Here is a 19,037-nt window from a genome sequence, read left to right as displayed (position 1 = left end):
TTCCATGCGGAATAGAAAAGGTGGTGTAGTCCGCTATAATCGACATACATACACTTATTCCGATTGGTTTGGGGTGGGTGCGGCTACTTTTTAACTTGGAGAGATGGCATCAGCAGCTGCAGTATTTCGCAATTGGTCAGTCGGCACTTTTATGCATACCGAACTTGACCGCTGTCAAGGAAAGTGGATTTTTTTGCCTGATTCACGTCTGTCTTGTCAATCCGTAAGTAGTCCGGTAACTTATCAACCCCAGCGTGTCCGATTTCTAAGCGAATTTCTAATCAACGTCTTTGGCAGACTATTTCTCTGCTGTTTTGGCTAGGAGCCATGTAATAATGTATAGAACGTCACCGGTCATTATTGAAAATAATACCCTTCAGGGCGAAGCAAGATACCTCTGGAAGTCGTGCTGGTATTAAAAAATATGGTGAAGGTATTAAAAAAGGTATTAAAAGGTAGTAAATTCATCTTAAGAATTTCAGTATAAACCCTGATATGGAACAATAGAAGGGCGTTTGTCTTTGTTATATCTACCATTTGATCGAGGGGGATTAAAATGTCCAATTTTACTATGGTTACTACTGGGCTGTGCAGCTGAGGTCTATTATGTTCTATTTTTCAACAAATGAAACCCCTCATTGGAGCAAAATGGAATCCGAAGGTCTAAAAGTACCTCTTCCCTTATACATATACTCAGACACAGAAAAAAAACTACGGAAACAAGCAAAAAATCCAATTGAAAACATATGATAAAGATATGGTATGATGTAAAAAAATATATAAAAGAACCACAACCATTATCATTATGTAGTCCAATATGGAGTAACCAGTTCTTTATACCAGGTAGATTGGATGCAACATTTAAATTATGGAACTCTAAGGGACTCAAAATTATTAAAGGTCTTTATTTGACAGATTCGGGTGTCATGATGTCTTTTGATGAGTTGAGGTCTAATCTTGATAGAAAACACTTTTTCAAGTACTTACAACTAAGAACCTTTTGTCAAAGTAAATCAAGACAATGCATTTACTAGACCCCTACACTCAGATTTGAAAAAAAATATGACAAAAGACAGTTTGAAAAAGGGTATAATATCAGAGTATTACAAATTGATGACATCTTACTCACCTGAAAGTACACAGTATAAGTTGAATGCCTGGAGGGAAAATTTGCATCTTTCCGATCAAGATTGGATTGTAGCTTGTGCTGGTGCTCACACTAGGTCTATGGGCCCTATCTTGCATCCAGCACAATTGACTTCCTGCAAAGACGCCACTCGTCAGTAAATTAGGGAATGATCTTGCGCCCCAAGGGGCGGTTTGCCGAAAGGAGGAGGCGTGTTCTGGCGCAAACGTTCCCTGGTGCTATTTTGCAGTTTCAGAAAACAATTGCGCCACAAACCAGGAAATACCTGGTTTAAAGTCAGTGGCGTGATGTTCGGATTCTATTTTAAGGGCGCATGCATAATGTTGCTTGTGCACCTCGCGCATACACTTTGCTTCTCTCATCTACCTAGCCACACATTCTTGGTAAATTATTAGGGAAAGAACAGCTGATGCAGCGGTAATAAGTTGTACTTTTAAGTCAATGCATCTGCAAACACCGTACAGCAAACACATATTTTCTTGACACAGACATCGTGTACAAGCCCATAACTTTTAGGATTGATGAGTATTTGATCGTTTGAAAACATTGTTTTACCGCGAGTGAGTGTTAAAGAATGAATGAATAAATGCGGACGCGCGTGTGTGTATGTGTAACAGAATTAATGAAAGCGGGCGTGCATGTGCGCCCATCTGTTTAAACACACGCAAACTAAACACGTAACGCATAATACATTCCACGGCAATGTATATTAACGCATGCATATTAGGAACACAAGTCGATGACGATAATGCATACAATACTGGTAAGAAATGATGTTTGTAAATGTATTGCGTATATCATTAAATAGAACCCCAGTTACCACATATTATATGTGTGTTAAGTTTTCTTTGCCGAAATTTATTTGAGGACTCAGTGTTTTTGAAGTTGCAGAAGAAAACGCTATTCCATGTGTGAATTATGCCATATTATTTGGCCATAAACTGAGCCATTTGAAGTTTGAAATTCATGTAGTAATGCATCTGTCTCATCGGAGACTGCATACGCACTGTCAAAATATCAACTCGTCAGATTCAAATGCGCTCATGGCTCTTAAAGGAGATGGGAGATGGCACTCTCATTGGTTTATTGCACGTTATGCCCAAACCACAACTACGGGTAATTAGGCTACTTCAGACCAACCCTTTTTAGATTTGCGTCGGGCGCAAGAGTCATTTATGCGCCGGTATAATAGCAACATCGCCATAGAACCGCCCACAAAGTTACTTGTGTTTGGCGCTTCTCACTTGCGTTTTGGACTGTTATCACATTTGACGTCAATCATGGCGAAAGGAGCTCCGGTTGAATGCAGATAAACGACTGCAGCCTATGTTTTCTAAGAACTTGTTTTATCATGATGACAATTTAATAATAATTTAAAAAACATGGGTAGCTAACAACTGGACATGCTTCAAACGTGAGTCTTAAAGGGTCGGTCTGGGGTTTGGAAGAATGTTTAATTTTTTCACATGCAACTGAAAATGGTTAAATTAGCATGTGAGATACCAACTAAAGGAGCATATGACCCCTTATAGTTATCCATTGATATTACACATTTTATGACAGATAGTTGAGACTACATAATTTGATTGGAAAAGGGGTATTCCATGAGTGCTGGAATATTGTGTAAACACACTGGGAATTTTATCATTCCGCTCTACAGGGGTTTCTAAGAAACGTTAATGACGTTGATGATCTTAAGCTTTGAATCCATCGGAATCACGCATAATAGCGAACTGACTGTCCACAGACTCAAATTTCCCTGGTTAATCAAAGGAAACAGTACAAACAATTAAATGTACTGTCAAATGTACGTGATGCAAATAGGCTGGCCTGCGGTAACGTGTAGACATGCACGCCGTAGCAAGCTAGTGTGCGGGAAAATGTTTGTGTTGCTTGGCAACAGTCCAGTCCCAGTCCAGTTGTGGAACTATTTGTGATGATTAAATAAACAAATCATATTCTGCTGTTGCTTATTGCTGTTCACTAATAAATAGTGCTTGCATAAAATTAATATCCACTGGAGGTAATGCAGCTGTACTGAATACCAGCACGATGCTGATCATCTTCGTCCCTCTGCCTGCGGCCTCGTACCTATTACCAAATCAACGCCCTGCTGCTATTACATTACAAATTACAGCAAAGGGAACTATGTATGTGACCAGATGGTAGCAGTGCAAACTGTGGGATGAAGAAAGGTTCCTCTTAAAATAATCTATTTCCTACAACGTTTTTCTCTTTCTCAGAAACAGAAAAGACAACTGCTTCAAGTATGTAGATGAAAGGGGATACACAGGTGAACACAATTAACTAGTCAAGAGAGAACACAGGTGAGCACAGTTGACCAATCAGGAGAGAACACAGGTGTGCACAATTAACTCATCAGGACAAGCAAGTGACAACAACGGTGGGGAGTGGCCTGGGAGCTAGACAAATCTGTGAGCTTGTGTTTTGTTAGCTCTTGCTCCCCTCCTGTTTGACCGATTGGCCCGAGTCGGGCCAATCACAACAGGCCTCACAACGTCTGTCTTATATGGGGCGGGTTTAATTTAACTACTGTAAAGAGGAGCCACGTTCTGGCGCTCTTATTGGTTTTGGTCCGTCCGATTGCGTCCAGAGGCATTTGTCTCTGCGCCCGATGATTACCCCATATGGAATTCGAAAATAAACTGACCAATTCGCAAAATGTGTATTGGTTAGGTGCCGTCGGGCTAGAGGAGAAGGGGAATGGGGGCTGACTTCAGGTACACACGACCAAGGATTACACTGACAGAACTGTGACTCTTCCACTCTGTCTGATGTCACTACTGTAGCAGTAAACACATTGGAACTATGCTTCTTGAGAAGCATGTACACCCCCCAGCTACATCAGGGCCGCCTTGTCACCATTACAGAAACCATCCACGCTCACCGTTTCCAATGTAGCTTAATGGAAAGTGGTGACTAAAAGCCCAAACACTGAAACATAAACACTCAATTTGTTCTCCACACTCGCAGGCCTGTACATTGTCGTATCACTCAGCCAATAAAATGGGCTTTATTCTAACACACTGAAAATAGATACCGCCTTCCTGGCTCCCAAGCAGAGAATGGGCTCTTAATAAACAGGCTTGTATGGGATTTGACGCGAGCGCAGACAGTAACACTACTAAATTAGGTGGAGAGGTGGAGGAGAACAGTGCCAATATTCATGAACATGTGTTTCTCCCTGACAGTGGAGCCCTGATTCCGTGTTACCAGCGCAGCAGAGAGGGCAGCACTAAACACAACCTATTCCTCAGTGCAAGCCCGGCTCAACAGCCAGGCTAAGTTCAACCTATTCCTCAGTGCAAGCCAGGCTCAATGAACAGGCTAAGTTCAACACATTTCCCTGTGTAAGCATGGCTGGACGGCAATTCTCAGATTGAATCTTTTCTTGGTCTGACCCTGCAAGCACAGCAAGTTTGTGGGGCTAAATTGAGCAGGTTTAGTCCACTTTTGCATTTTAAACTGTCATTGGGGTGTTTTTTCGACTTCAGCCATTAGCTACTGTGCTTTTAGAATATCCCAGAGTGAGTGAGCCCGAGTGTTAAAGGAACAGAGGGCCAAAGATGAAAGACAATTTGGTTTGGTGAAATGTTATCTTCCTTTACGTTAAACTCTTAGTGCTGACAGTTTGGTTTTTGCCATTCTGACTCCCCCCCCCCCCCCCCCCCCACCCCTCACAGATGTCCCAGATAAGTGAGGGCGCTGCATTAAGTAAGTGTTTCGGAGATCTGTTCTGTAATGGGTCCCTTATTTAGCAGTGCCATCTCCGAGCTCGGCAGGAAGTGACCCCCCCCCCCCCCCCCCCCCAGCCCTAATCTAGCGGGTGAGGTAACACACTGTGCCTACTGAGCCACAGAGGACAACAGCTGAGACATTATGGCTTTTGGGAACACACACACAACAACCCACACATACACGCACACACACACACACATATACATACAGAGAGAGAGAGCGAGAGAGGGAGAGAGAGAGAGACAGAGAGGGAGGGAGAGAGAGAGACAGAGAGAGAGGGACTTTAGTTGGGGGGAGGGGGTTAAGAGTGATGGGGGCCTGGTGTTAATTTGACCAATTTGATTCGGTTTACCAGGGCGGGAGACACTGTGATTATATCTAGCCAGGTCACCAACGGGGGTGAAAGCAATTACTTTAGCAAAAAAGAAGAAGGGGAGAAAATAGAGAGGGAGAGGCAGAAGGGATACCCTACCATTTCTTCTGCCCTTTCTCTCTCTCTCTCTCTCTGACTCTCTCTATCTCTATCTCTCGCTCTCTTTGTGTCACTGTCCTTCCTTCCCTACACACATGCATACACACACTCATAGTCTGACACATTCTCACACGCAAACCAACATGCTTACTCTCACACACACTTATAAACACACACATGATCGCAGGTTATTTTTCTCTTCCTTTATCGCTGTAAATGATCAGTGGCCATGGTAACAGTGAGCAGGTCAACGGAGAGCACTTCATCAAGGTCGGACTGGGCACACACAAACAAACACACACACACACACAAATGCATACACACTATGACAGATACATACACACATTTTTGAGACACAGGTAGCACATACTCTTGACACAAGGACACACCTTAAAGCAAACAAATACACACACAGAAATGCCCGCATATACACACACAAACATGATGTATTGAGATAAAAGTGCACGGCCACTCACAAGGACACAGGCACACACACACAGAAGGACACACATGCAAACACACGGATCTGGCGGACCATGGTATCAGACCCAATTATTAATTAGGACGCTCCAAATAACTCTTTATTCAAATCAATAGTACGATTTTGATCTGATTGCATTAGTGTTTTTTAAACGGCCCTTAAACGGTTCTCTTCTCCTTCTGCCTCTCTCTCTCTCTCCATCTTTATTTTGTCTCCTCATGGCAGTTTTATGTAGATGAACACATTACTTTAATGACGGCTGTTGGAGGAGACTGAGTTAGGAGGAAGGGAAGTGTGTCTGCCCCTCTCCCTTTAAACCTTCACACACACCCCAAACAGCCAGCTGGCGCTCTCATCGTGCATGAGATTAGAAGATGCTTCTGATTCGCCACGTCGCTCTCGGGGTGAAATTAATATTTCAGGCAAAATTATTTTTATGTTTTGTTTTTTTGTTGTTTTTTAACATATCTGTCTGTTGTTGGAGCTTGTAGTATGAAGGGATATGGGTGAGGAACATATTGGGCTGTAGAGGAGGTGTGTGTGTGTGTGTGTGGGGGGGGGTGTGTGTGTTCATTTAAGGAGTAATACAGCCTTAAACATGACATCTTTGACAACGTTATAACGTCTCCTGGTCATTTACATCGCATTTACAATGGTGTTTAATAGGAGAGAATGTCTTGACATCTCTAGAATATCAACCATACGTGTCAGACACCAGCCCCATATGACCACAACGTAGGGGTTCTGTCTCAGATTCACAGTACACTTTGGCGTGCTGGGTGAGGCGGGGCCATGATCTCCGTCCGGTGGCAATGTGTGGCCTCGTTGGAGGAGGAGGCGGCCTGGTGGTCAATGGTAAACCCGGCCCGTTTGGTCTGCCCTGGCAGCGGGGAGCCCGGGTATGGCCAACGCCTCTTTGTTGTGACATGCGGCCCCGAAACCAGTCAGCGACCATTCATTTGATGTCCTCAAGGAGGAGGCCTTAGCGGTAGCCGCACACCGAAGTGTTCACCAGAGTATTGTCTACGACTCTGTGAAAGGTTTATTTTTTTTGGATTTTCCCTGAAAGCGAGGGGGTAAAGGATCGAAAAACCGAGCAGCGAAAAGAACAACTGCATTTTGTTTTGCCCGCATTTGTTATCATGAAGGGACGCTGAGATTTTATAGCCCATGTGGCATATTGTGTATGTGTAGCTTTCACAATCAAGAATGATTGCCGGCGATGCATTTTGTAATAATACATTTGATTGTTGTATTTCATTTATGAAATACCATTTTCTAAATGTTGCCCCCTGATGTTGCCAGGCAGTGGTGAAAGTCATTCTGGGTAACGTAGGAAAATAGCTCAATGTGGCACATCACGGGAAGCCTGACCCGACAGCCAGGGACAAACTGCAAATAACAATACAGTACAACATCGCTCATATCTGGAAAACAGGACCAGGGGGTGCGTTGTACATCACCAATAGACATTTATAACAATCTCGACTAGTTTTAGGCTGCATTTCTACTTTGAGCAAATTCTGAAAAGATAAAATGTTCATCAATGCACCATCAATGTTTAATTGACTGTTCAGGAAACTAAAGCCATAATGAGTGATTATTAGGCAAGGTGTGGGGGCTGGTGGGAAATCACGCGCCTGTCGTAATTTAAATCCGTGATGAAGAATCATTGATTAACGAAAAGAACAATGATGGAAAAATTAGAGGCATCATTTTCCTCTCCCCTTTTTTTCCTTACTGATTGTTCTGCTCTGAAGTTCATTATTGTGACGCGCTGCTGAGACGGCGGCTCAGGAACAGGGGAGGTGTTCACATCATGTCCTGTAGACACGCATGCGTACACACACTCACCACACACACACATACCAACATACTCACACACGCTCACCACACACACACACACACACACACACACACACACACACACACACACACACACACACAGATACCAACATAATCACACACACACACACACTCTCAGAGACACAAACACATACACACAAACACAAACAAAATTACCCACACACTCTCACACACACAGACACGGAAACACAACCCCTTCACACACACACACACCCGCACACATACACTCAAACACACACACGCATACCCACGCTCAAACACGCTCTCTCTCCCCCCATCCCTCGCTCCCTGTCTCTGAAGGGCAGCAGCGATAATAAACATGGTAATCATCGTTTCCCATCCATAAATTAGCCTGCCGCTGGTTCAGCGGAGTGGATTTCAGCGCGGGGTGGCACAGCTCCAGCTGGCTAACGGGCGTCAGCGAGCCCCACTCTGTGGCTCTGTTAGCAGGAGGCACCAGGCGGGATTAGCCCCTGCATCAGGCTCCCTGCACTTGTGGTTCCTCACCAACCAAACCAAAAGATAAAGGAACCACAAGGTGTTGCTCTCTTTTTGGTTTCTTTGGAATCATTTATCTTTTGTTGAACCTGTAGACGTGCTCCCCGGAGCGGGGGCTCTGCGCCTCGCGTTAACCCCTCGATGGCGCCGGTGGATCCGTGCACGGTGATCCGCTGGCTCACGCCGCCTGCGATTGGTTCGCCCCGCGGGTGATCGTCATGTGTCGTTTGTTGTGTCGTGTGGTTATTTCTTTATTTTTTAAGGGCGGGAAGGGCAAAGGTTTGTTGTTTGTATCTGTGCGTGCGTATGTGTGTGTGTCTGTGTGAGTGTGTGTGTTTGCGCGTGTGAGTCTGCGTGCATGTGTGTGCGTGTGTAGATGTGCGTGTGTGTGTCTGCCCGTGTGTGAGTCTGCGTGCATGTGTGTGTGTTTGGGTGTGCGTGTGTGCGCGTGCGTGTGTGTGTCTGCGTGGCCGTGAAAGCTGTCAGTCCAATGTCGTTGGCCCACCGCATCACGTCCCGTGCCGAGATAGCGATCAAATTGTCTCCGCCCGTCACCGACGCCCTACACCCCCCCCACCACCAACTCCCCATTTTTCCCTTACCTCTGTTAAACTGTTCCTCGCATCTTTTCATTCATCTCCCCCCCCCCTCTCTTTGCCTTGACAATCCTCTCTCTCCGTCACCCCCGCCCGCCCCTCCGTCGTCTCCGTCCTAATCTATGCCCTTCTTTGCCCTTCCGACCGCTATCTCCACCTTCTCCTCTGCACCCCCCTCCAGCCCCACCCCTCCAGCCCCTCCCTCCCCCCTCCTGCCAATTGTTGTCTCTTATCATGCCCCCCTCCCCCTCCCCCCACCGCCCTCTCCCTTGTTTTCCTTTTCTTTCTCCATCCAATGGACCTGACCGCTGCTTTGCACGCACACACACACACACCTACGCACACACACACACACACACACATACACACGCACACACACACTCTGACACAAACACACACACACCCTCCACTTTCAATGACTCCACCGTCCAAAAAAATCAAGCTCTTGCTTCACTTCCTTTACCCCCCCCCCCCCTTCCCCACCTCAATACAAACTCCCCATCCATGCCCCCCCCCCCCCCCATTCATCCAATCGATCGCCTCTGTTCCACTCTACCTTTAACCCCAATGACCGTTCCTCCCTTCCTCTCTGCCCCCCCCACCGTCCTCCTCTCTGCCCCCCCCACCGTCCTCCTCTCTGGTCCCCCCCAGGTGGAACATCCTGGGGCTGCAGGGGGCGCTGCTCAGCCACTTCCTGGAGCCCGTCTACCTGCACAGCGTGACGGTGGGCAGCCTGCGGCACACGGGCCACCTGGGCCGGGCGTTGGCCCTGCGGCAGGAGCGCGTGGGGCCCCTGCCCCCGGCCTACCGGAGCCACCCGCCCCTGCTGAGCGGTAGGCTGCACCCCCCCACACACACACCCGCACCTTCACGGGAACCACACACACATGTAACAACAGACAAGCGTGCACGCATGAATATACATGCACAGGTGAAAGTACACACACACACACACACACACACACACACACACACACACACACACACACACACACACACACACAAAACCAGGCACACACGCACACACATACGCATGCGCACACCCACATAACCAAACACACGCACGCACACACATACACATACACACACACATACATACACACTCGCACATCCACACACACAAACATAATAACATACATACCCATCCAAACACACACAGACACACACATCATCACACGCACATACACACAGACATGCACACATACACACTCACACACCCACATAACCACACACACGCGCGCATACAAACACACATACACGCACGCATACATACACAAACATACAAACCTACATACCCACGCCAAACACACACAGACACACCCACATGATATGGACAGACAGAGGAGGTTTGAAGGCAGAGTTCCCCAGCGGGACAGACAGATGGACCAGCCCAAAGACTGACGGTCGAACCGGACCACATTTCAACCACATGTATCGATAGATATTCATCTCGTCACATGTCAGGTTTTACCATCAGGTTTCCCTTGACGCCAATGAATTCAAAACATCATTTTTAGTCTTGGTTTGCTTCCACTGTAGAATAACATGCTTCCAGTACATGCAGAAAACATTCTGTCACAAACATGTTAGGGTCTTGAAATACCGCACTAACATATTGGCCTTTATATCAATATTGTAATCTAAATATCAATATCTGCATCAGAGCAGAAAAAGAGAACGAGTTCCGTCTGCGTTGTGCAAAATGCTACGCTCACTTCCCAAATAGGACGACGTGTGGATTGCATACAAATCAGAACTCAACTCAATCGCTCCCCATCACTGCGTCTAATTGGATGGGGTACCAAAGAACGGTCCAATCGCCCCGCCCCCCCCCCCCCCCCCCTTGGACCTGTGGTAATGGGAGGTGCCAGAACAAGAGCAGGTTGGAGTGGAGCATGAATGCTTGAACAATCTGGTCAAACAAACCGTGTCATAAAAACACACGCCAACAAGTCTGAGTTGAAGGACCGGCAGCCAGGATCCACTGAGGAATTATGTGGCTCTGTGACTCATCAAGTTGGTTGTTCTCCACCCAACTTGATGAGCAACAGCACACACACACACACACACACGGGGGCACAAGAGTTTGCATCCCACTACCACTGCAGTCCACTTAGAGAGTATTGACAGCTGATGAATTATTGCAGGTTTCCAGAGAGCAGAGTGTTAATATGCTCCTGTATTATCTGACTCTTCTTGAAGGGCATGTGAGGCCGTGGATGCAGTGGGGGGGGGGGATTGTGACGGCTGCAGGTAATTGGGCACCCAGGGGGAAGAGGAAGAGGCCCTTCCTCATCAAGATTGATAATTGCACCGTGCCGTCCTCTGTCGATGATTGCCAGGATGAATTCATCATCACAGGAACAAGCCGACGCAACTTGCCAGCGCCGATGCGGCGGAGAGCGATTTGATGGTTTGATGAACGGCCCTGTAGAGTGAGGACTCGTTTCCCATGACTGGCGCGCCGGGGCCCCAAACCCAATCAGAGGGGCAGGCGGCGGCAGCGACCGGCCCCGTGGCTCCGGAGCTCACTCTCTTTGTTACGGGGGTCTGTTGAAACTTAAGCCGCATTGAGGTCGGTGTGACGCTGGGGGGAAGTGTGGCGGGCCCTAGGTGACCCCGGGGACGTGGAGGGGTACAGAGGGATCCAGGGGGTCACCGATCCCAGGAGGAGTGGGCAGCTTGGCTTTGAAGAGAGAAGATCGAAAAAGGGTTAGACTTAGGGTTAGGGTAAGGGTTAGGGTTAGGGTTAGAGTTAGGGTAAGGGTTAGGGTAAGGGTAAGGGTTATGGTTAGGGTTAGAGTTAGGGTAAGGGTTAGGGTAAGGGTTAGGGTTATGCTTAGGGTTAGAGTAAGGGGTTAGGGTTAGAGTTAGGGTAAGGGTTATGCTTAGGGTAAGGGTTAGGGTTAGGGTAAGGATTAGGGTTAGGGTTATGCTTAGAGTTAGGGTAAGGGTTAGGGTTATGCTTAGGGTTAGAGTTAGGGTTAGGCTTAGGGTTAAGGTTAGAAGCAGCTTGGCTTTGAAGAGACAGAGAGGGGCGTCCTCTGGAACTGTTTCCACGTGTTTAGGTTTACCCGTGTTGACAAACGCCGCGGGGATGACCTTTACCTTCAGACGTCTTTACCCCCGCCAAACACAGGAGGCCCCCATGTCTGCCACCAACAATCGGGGCCCCCCGTCCGACATGCCTTGCAGCGGTTCGGCTAGTTGTGTGTGTGTGTGTGTGTGTGTGTGTGTGTGTGGGCATACAGTTTTGTCCACGTGGGTGAATACTTGTGTGTTTCTGTATTTGTCTCCCTGTGTGTGTGTGTGTACGTACGTATGTATGCATCATGTGTCAGACCCTGCTGTCAGATATTAGTGCCTGCTGGGTCCCAGCACAGTCTATCTAAGGCCTGGAGGGAGGGGAGGGGGCTGGTGGTGGGCATGGGGGGTGGCGGGGGGCTGGGGTTGTACAGGATAGAGGAAGAGAAGGCAAGGGAACGTGCAGACGGCAGAGATGGCCCCTCACCAAATCGATGAAATGCCAGCCTTTAAACAGACAACGTGTTGGGAGGAAACATAAGAGAAGGATAGAGAGAGCGAGAGCGACTAATGAGAGAGAGAGAGAGAGAGAGAGAGAGAGAGAGAGAGAGAGAGAGAGAGAGAGAGAGAGAGAGAGAGAGAGAGAGACTTTGCAATTTGGAACGGCCACGTGCAATTTCCTTCTGCCACTTTGCTCGCTCGCCATCTCTCTCTTTCTCTCTCTCAATTCTTTTCAAATCAATAAAACTTTATTGGCATTACATTTAAATGAAAAAAATGGGATGCCAAAGTATGGTTATAAATATGTACGTACATTAGTAGATAACTTAACAAGTACATATATATACAGATTGATTGAATGCATAGACTTGGTACAATACAAAGAAATAATCACACAATCAAACAACCAATATGACCATATGATTGCTGATGACTGCTGGTACACACTCCCAGCCAGCGGAATGTTGTTCTTACAGCTGGGAAGATCTTTTTTCTGATGTCATTATATTTGGTCCAGATTGTGTGGAAATGATACTCTGTCTGTATTTGTTTCAGTGAGTACAACAATTATTTTATTTCATTGGTTTCTATGGTTTCAGAAGCCAATTTGTGGTCACTCAGCCTGTATTTTGTTAATACATTCCTCTGTAAGGAGTGTTTCATTATCACTAAGAATGGAGCCGATTCAAAATCTCTGACATGTAGCATTCCAATCATTTATTGATTTCCATTGATACAGAAATTCTAATTTATTCATTTTCCATTGATCAAAATATCCCCCTCTTTCTCTCTCTCTCTCCATCTGTCACTGTGTCTCCCTCTCGTTATCCCCTTCCCTCAATTCTCTCTCTCTCTCTCTCTCTCTCTCTCTGTCTCTCTGTCGTCTGTATTCCTTTTCATTGGCTCAAATGAGATTCCAGTCCATTGTGCGGGGCCTCTAGTTCGACGGGGGGGTTATTTAAAAGAGACACTTTGGGAGACAGGCAGGGTTTCCAGGGGAGGTGTGGATGGGGGGGTGCAGGGACCCTCTCTTATCTGCTGCTGCCAAGGTAGCCCCATCCGCGCCCTGGGGGGGGGGGGGGGGGGGTAAACACATGGATGGTCTTGTCCTTCAAGCGCGGGCAGAGGCTGCGGTGGAAGTCAGGAATTTGGGACATGAAGTCTTTGTGGCGTGAAGGTGAAGAGCAATGGGGAGGGAATAAGGAGAGCGCTAGATTAGCATACAACACAGGGCCCGTGTGGCTCCCCACTGTCTTTTACAGCATAATGGCCTGCACTTCATTTGTGCAGCCAGTTTACCAGACTCCCAGCTCGTGCTGACGCAGCGCAATTGCCAGTTGCGATTATACAACTATTTTAGTTCTTTGTAAAAAAAAAAAACAGGAAATACTCCGCTCATCCTGTGTTGATGTCTTCTTTATCCAAAGAAAAGGCAAAATAACTGCAACAGGGGATGCAGTTTACACAGAGACTGAGCACTGCAGAGCATATCTGTTTCGTCTGTGTGGCACTGTCACATGGCTTAACTCGCCTAGCATTGTGAGTCGTGTGTGTGAGGCTATCGCTGTGTTTTGGGTTCCATTCTCTTTTTCGCTCCAGGCAACGCAGTGGGCCAGGGTAGACACCAGTCGAAACTTAAATAATGGGGTAAAACTCAAATAGTCTTTTTTTTTGACCCATGAATCAGGTTCCATTGAAGGGATCAAATGAGCCATGAACAGAGCGAGAGAGAGAGGGAGACGGAGAGAGAGGGAGTGAGAGGGAGCGAGAGAGAGAGAGAGGGAGACGGACAGAGAAGGAGCGAGAGAGAGAGGGAGACGCAGAGAGACAGAGAGAGAGGAAGACAGAGAGAGGGAGCGAGAGACGGCGAGAGAGGGAGAGAGAGGGAAGGCAGAAATAGAGCAGGTTCCTTTGTTCAGAGAGACAGGAGATGGGTCATAGCAGACTGAAACTATTTGTTATTGCGGCAGGCAATTCATTTCGGAGGCGTGCGTCTCACAGAGAGGGAACGCTGGGTCAGTGCAGGGAAAAAGTGACGGTGGTGAATTGTGTAGAAGAGGTGGGTGTGTGTGTGTGTGTCAGTGAGGTGTGTGTGTGGGTGAGTTTTATGTGTGTGTGTTGGTGAGGTGTCTGCGTGTGTGGGTGTGTGTGTGTGTGTGTGTGCATGAGGTTTGGGTGTGGGTGAAATAATACAGTACGTCGCTTATTGTCCAATAACAGGCTGTCTGTCAGGAGGATGTGAGATCAGGGGGATCTCTGTTGTTCAGGCAGCTGCGATGATCTGACCACTGCTGTGAGTTCAGCATTGGTCCTTTGATATTGATTGAAACCCAAGGTCTCTTTATTCAAATATTTTTCTCCAAATGTCCCTTGGAATTGACGTTGCTGTGCCTTGACCCTTATGGTGCCCCCGACTCCACAGCCCTCCAATGCTCCTCTCTCTATAACGCTCCCAGAATCCTCCTGAATTAAATCTAGGCTCTGTAAATACTTCTGTTTGTGTTTGTGCGTGTGCGTGTGTGTGTGTGTGTGTGTTTGGAGGGATGGGGCCTCACACACCCTTACAGCACAGACAATTGATCTAGTCTTAATCCTTGACAAACCGCAGCAATCCGTCCATAAATGTCAGAGCTGATGCTAGCCTTGGAGGAGCCATCGCGAGCACTAAGCTTTCCATGTGGACAGATTTAGGCGGCAAAAGGTAGGCAGGTGCTGTAGATACTGGAGGGCTGGAGGTGGTGCTGTGGTGGTGGAGGTGGTGGTGGTGGTTGGGGGGTTTTACCACACAAGACTAACCTCCAGGCAGATCCCCATGTCCTCGTTGTGGCTTATTTCTTCGCTGCCTGAAACCAACACAGTGAGAGTTACAGCAGACTATTTACTGCAGACGACCAGAGTTTACGCCTGCCCACAAATACTCCTGTATATAGCAGCACCTTAGCCTATCCTACATTCAAAGCATCAACTCAGTGTACGTTTTTATGTGTCTGCCGTAAAGCACCACGGCAGCTTTTCTTTATGGGCCGACGTTAAACATTACGACACACTTACTTACTTTCCTCGTCACTTTGGTTGTCAATTTGGTCAAGTGGCGTTTGCTGTAGCGTCGTTTGCTGTAGCGTCGTTTGCCGTAGCATCGTTTGCTGTAGCGTCGTTTGCTGTAGCGTCGTTTGCTGTAGCATCGTTTGCTGTAGCGTCGTTTGCCGTAGCATCGTTTGCTGTAGCGTCGTTTGCTGTAGCGTTGTTTGCCGTAGCATCGTTTGCCGTAGCATCGTTTGCTGTAGCATCGTTTGCTGTAGCGTCGTTTGCTGTAGCATCGTTTGACCGCCCTTCCTGTTGTCGCCGCCGCAGGGTTGAGCAGCGCCGAGGGCCTGCAGCTGGGCAAGGCGCCGTGCGTCAGCGTCAACTGGACCCTGGGAGACAGCCAGCTGGAGGTGGTCAACACGGCCACGGGACGGAGGCGGGACCTGGGCACGCCGTCCCGGCTCTGCAAGCGTGTCCTGTTCGGCCGCTGGAGTCGGCTGCACTGCAAGGTAAGGCGCGGTGCGGAGTGGTGGGTGGATACACCGCAGGAAGTGGAGCGAATGAGGATGGGTCAGCAGTGAGGGCGTTTGAGTCCCAGCTGAAATGTTTTGGGTGTGAAGCCCGATGTCCTCCAGTCTACCTGAAGCCATCGCTGAGCAGCACGCCCGGACTGGTCCTGATCCTATATGACATGTAAACAATCACATACAAAATCACTGTAAGTGGCTTTGGATTAAATAAGATATAATAGTCTGCTAAATGAATAAATAGTATTGTAATTAACAAAAAGGTTTGATTAGAAATTAACTAAACATCAAACCATCCACCACCGTCATAAAAGAACTGTTTTGGATTGGCTCAATGCCACAAATGCTACCCAGAAATCAGCTAGCGCATGACCTCTGTTTGGGGCTGTCCCTGGGGATGATGTGACACACAGTGTGTTTACACGACGGAAAAGATGACATATTTCTAATTTGAGTACATGACAGAGGCGGATTTCCACCATCTGAAGACCATCTGTCTGAAAGTCAAAACACACATCGTGGCATACGTATACTGACATGCACGCAGACAGACACACACACACACACACACACACACACACACACATGCAGACACAATTGTACACACACAAATGCATGCAGACACAAACGTACACAATTCATGCAGACAAATATACACGCATGCACGCAGGCACGCACAAACCTTTACACACGCATACTGACAAAAGTACACACACATGCATGCAGACACACACGTACACACACATGGATGCAGACATACACACACATGCATGCAGAACCCACACGCGTACACACAAATGCACGCAGACACGCACACGTGCACACACACGCAGGCGTGATCGTTGCTGGGTCCTGTCGACGGCAGCTGCCTGGCGTATCAAAGCTGGCGGCATCTGGGTTTTTATTTTATTTTTATTCTAGTGGTGGCCTCAGACCCCGGGAGCGTTTGGCTTTCAGTATGAAACTTTATGTAACACAATCTGCCCGCGTCGCCAAATGGCGGCCGTTAAAAGTGTAATGACTCTGACAGCGTAATTATTTGGAGTCGCTCTCGAGGAAGGACCCCACCCGATACACTCCCCCCCCCCCCCCCCGGCGCATCGCGAGGGCCACGCATGAGCACTCACACTAATCTGGGAAAAGAAAACTTTTGTCCTCCCTCCCTCCCTCCTTCCCTCTCTCTTTGGTCTTGTTTTGGGTTTCTCCAGCCCCCTCGCGACAATAGGAATGCACAGAAAAGCGCTGAGAATGTTCAATTGCTTGTGAAATTTAAATGGGGAGATTACACAGCTGTTGAGCCCCCCCCCCCCCCCCCTCACCCTCACCCTTGCACCCTCGCCCCCTCCCCTCCCCTTCCGTTTCCATCGGCTCATTTGTTTTTGTTTTGCTTGCTCTTTTTTTTCAATTTTCTTGGCTCACTTTTTTTGCCTGTGCTCCCCAACAAAAATATTACCTTTACCCTTCTCTCTATCTCTATATATAACTCTCTGCCTCTCTCCGTCGCTCACTGTCTCTTTTTCTCTCTCTCTTTCTCTATAACTCTCTCTCTATCTCTCGCTCTATCTCTCTCTATGTCTCTGTCTCTTAATCTGTCTCTCTTTCTTTCTCAAGCTCTCTTTTGGTCCTGCTTTGTTTCAACAATCTTATCATTATCTGTGTGTACCTTACATCTGTCGCTATACCTTCTTTTATTCTCTCTCGCTCTCTCTCTCTCTCTCTCTCTCTCTCTCTAGCTGCTGCTGGGCCAGGCGTGCGACGGCAGCGAGGACCGGCGGCTGATGTACAGCGAGGCCAAGATGGCGGCGCGGCCGTACCAGGCGGTCAAGCAGCAGTGGGTGCGCTCGCTGCAGGACGCCGGCCTGGGGACCTGGGTGAAGAAGCCCCCCGAGCAGGAACACTTCCTGTCCTGAGGACGGAGGGCTCACATCCCTTTGTGTTTGCGTGCGTGTGTGCGTGCGTGCGTGTGTGTGTGTGTCTCTGGGCATAGGTGCCCAGGGACAGGACATGTTCAATTGTTTACATGTTGAGTCTGTGTGTGTGTGTGTGTGTGTGTGTGTGTGTGTGTGTGTGGGGGGGGGGGGGTGCGTTTGTGTGTGGGCGCGCATTACACTCCACAATTAGCCCCCTGACTGCAGCTGACCGCACCATCCCCGTGATTGACCTGGTATTAATCAGAACAGGAAGGAGGTTAGAGGTCAGAGGTCTGAGGCCTGACTGATCTTTGATTGGACGAGGAGACGCCCTGGGGCAACTCAGACCACACACACACACACACACACACACACACACACACACACACCACTCCCCCCGACCCAGGTGTGGTTTTGGCTGTCAAGAAGGAGGAGGGAAAGGAGGAGGAGGAGGAGGAGGAGGAAGGGGTAACCTTGAGCGAAGTGAAAGGCGGCGTGCGCTATCTTGTCATCAGCTATTTCCGGGCCCCGGGGCCCCAGTGGAGGAGGAGCAGAGCCACGGGGCGGGGGCGGGGGGGAGCAAGAGGAGGAGTGAGGGGCTGCGTCCAATTACTGGCCCTGTCAGGGTGACGCGTGATCGAAGAAGAGAGAGAGTGAGAGACGGACAGACAACAGAGTGAGGGAGAGCAGGGCGCATTCCAACACACACACCTTTACCTCCTTTCCATCTTCACCTCGGAGCGTGCACGTCTCCACCTCTTTCTTGTTGCCTATCGCTCTCACGATAATTTCCTCCTTTTCCCTTTGGCACTCTCTCTCTCTCTTGCTCTTCCTTCCATTGTCCAGTGCGTGTGTTTGTGTGTGTGTGTGTGTGTGTGTATGTCTGCTTGCGTGTGTGTGTGTGTTTCCTTGTTTCTTTCCCTTTTGTCCCCGCTGGCGGTCATCTATTGTCCTTCAATCCTCTCGCTTTTCACATCGACCAACTGCCTACCCCCCACCTTCTCGTTCATTTCCTCCTCTTGTTGTCTTCTCTCTCTCTCTCTCTCTCTCTCTCTCTCTCTCTCTCTCTCTCTCTCTCTCTCTCTCTCTCTCTCTCTCTCTCTCTCTCTCTCTCTCTCTCTCTCTCTCTCTCTCTCTCTCTCTCTCTCTCCTTTCCCTCTATCTATCTCTCCCCCTCCCTCCCAACTCCTATATGTTAGAGAGCAGGCGGTGTTGGGGGGGAATAAGGCAGG

General features: G+C 48.2%; 1 protein-coding gene across 1 annotated transcript in view; it reads left to right on the top strand.

Moving 5' to 3' along the window:
* The window catches only part of adarb2 (adenosine deaminase RNA specific B2 (inactive)), a gene marked incomplete at both ends in the record, with an annotated part of 151,929 nt that extends 134,124 nt beyond the window's left edge, over positions 1-17,805 (top strand). Inside the window, 3 exons of the mRNA XM_079754616.1 lie at positions 9,471-9,652; positions 15,696-15,877; positions 17,635-17,805. Coding sequence (XP_079610742.1) covers positions 9,471-9,652; positions 15,696-15,877; positions 17,635-17,805 — 535 coding nt within the window. The remainder of the gene's footprint in view (positions 1-9,470; positions 9,653-15,695; positions 15,878-17,634) is intronic.
* Positions 17,806-19,037: the final 1,232 nt, after the last annotated feature.

This window comes from Pollachius pollachius (assembly GCF_949987615.1).
Source record: "Pollachius pollachius genome assembly, chromosome: 17".
Taxonomy (NCBI): Eukaryota; Metazoa; Chordata; class Actinopteri; order Gadiformes; family Gadidae; genus Pollachius; species Pollachius pollachius.
This window is presented reverse-complemented; position numbering and strand designations above follow the sequence as displayed.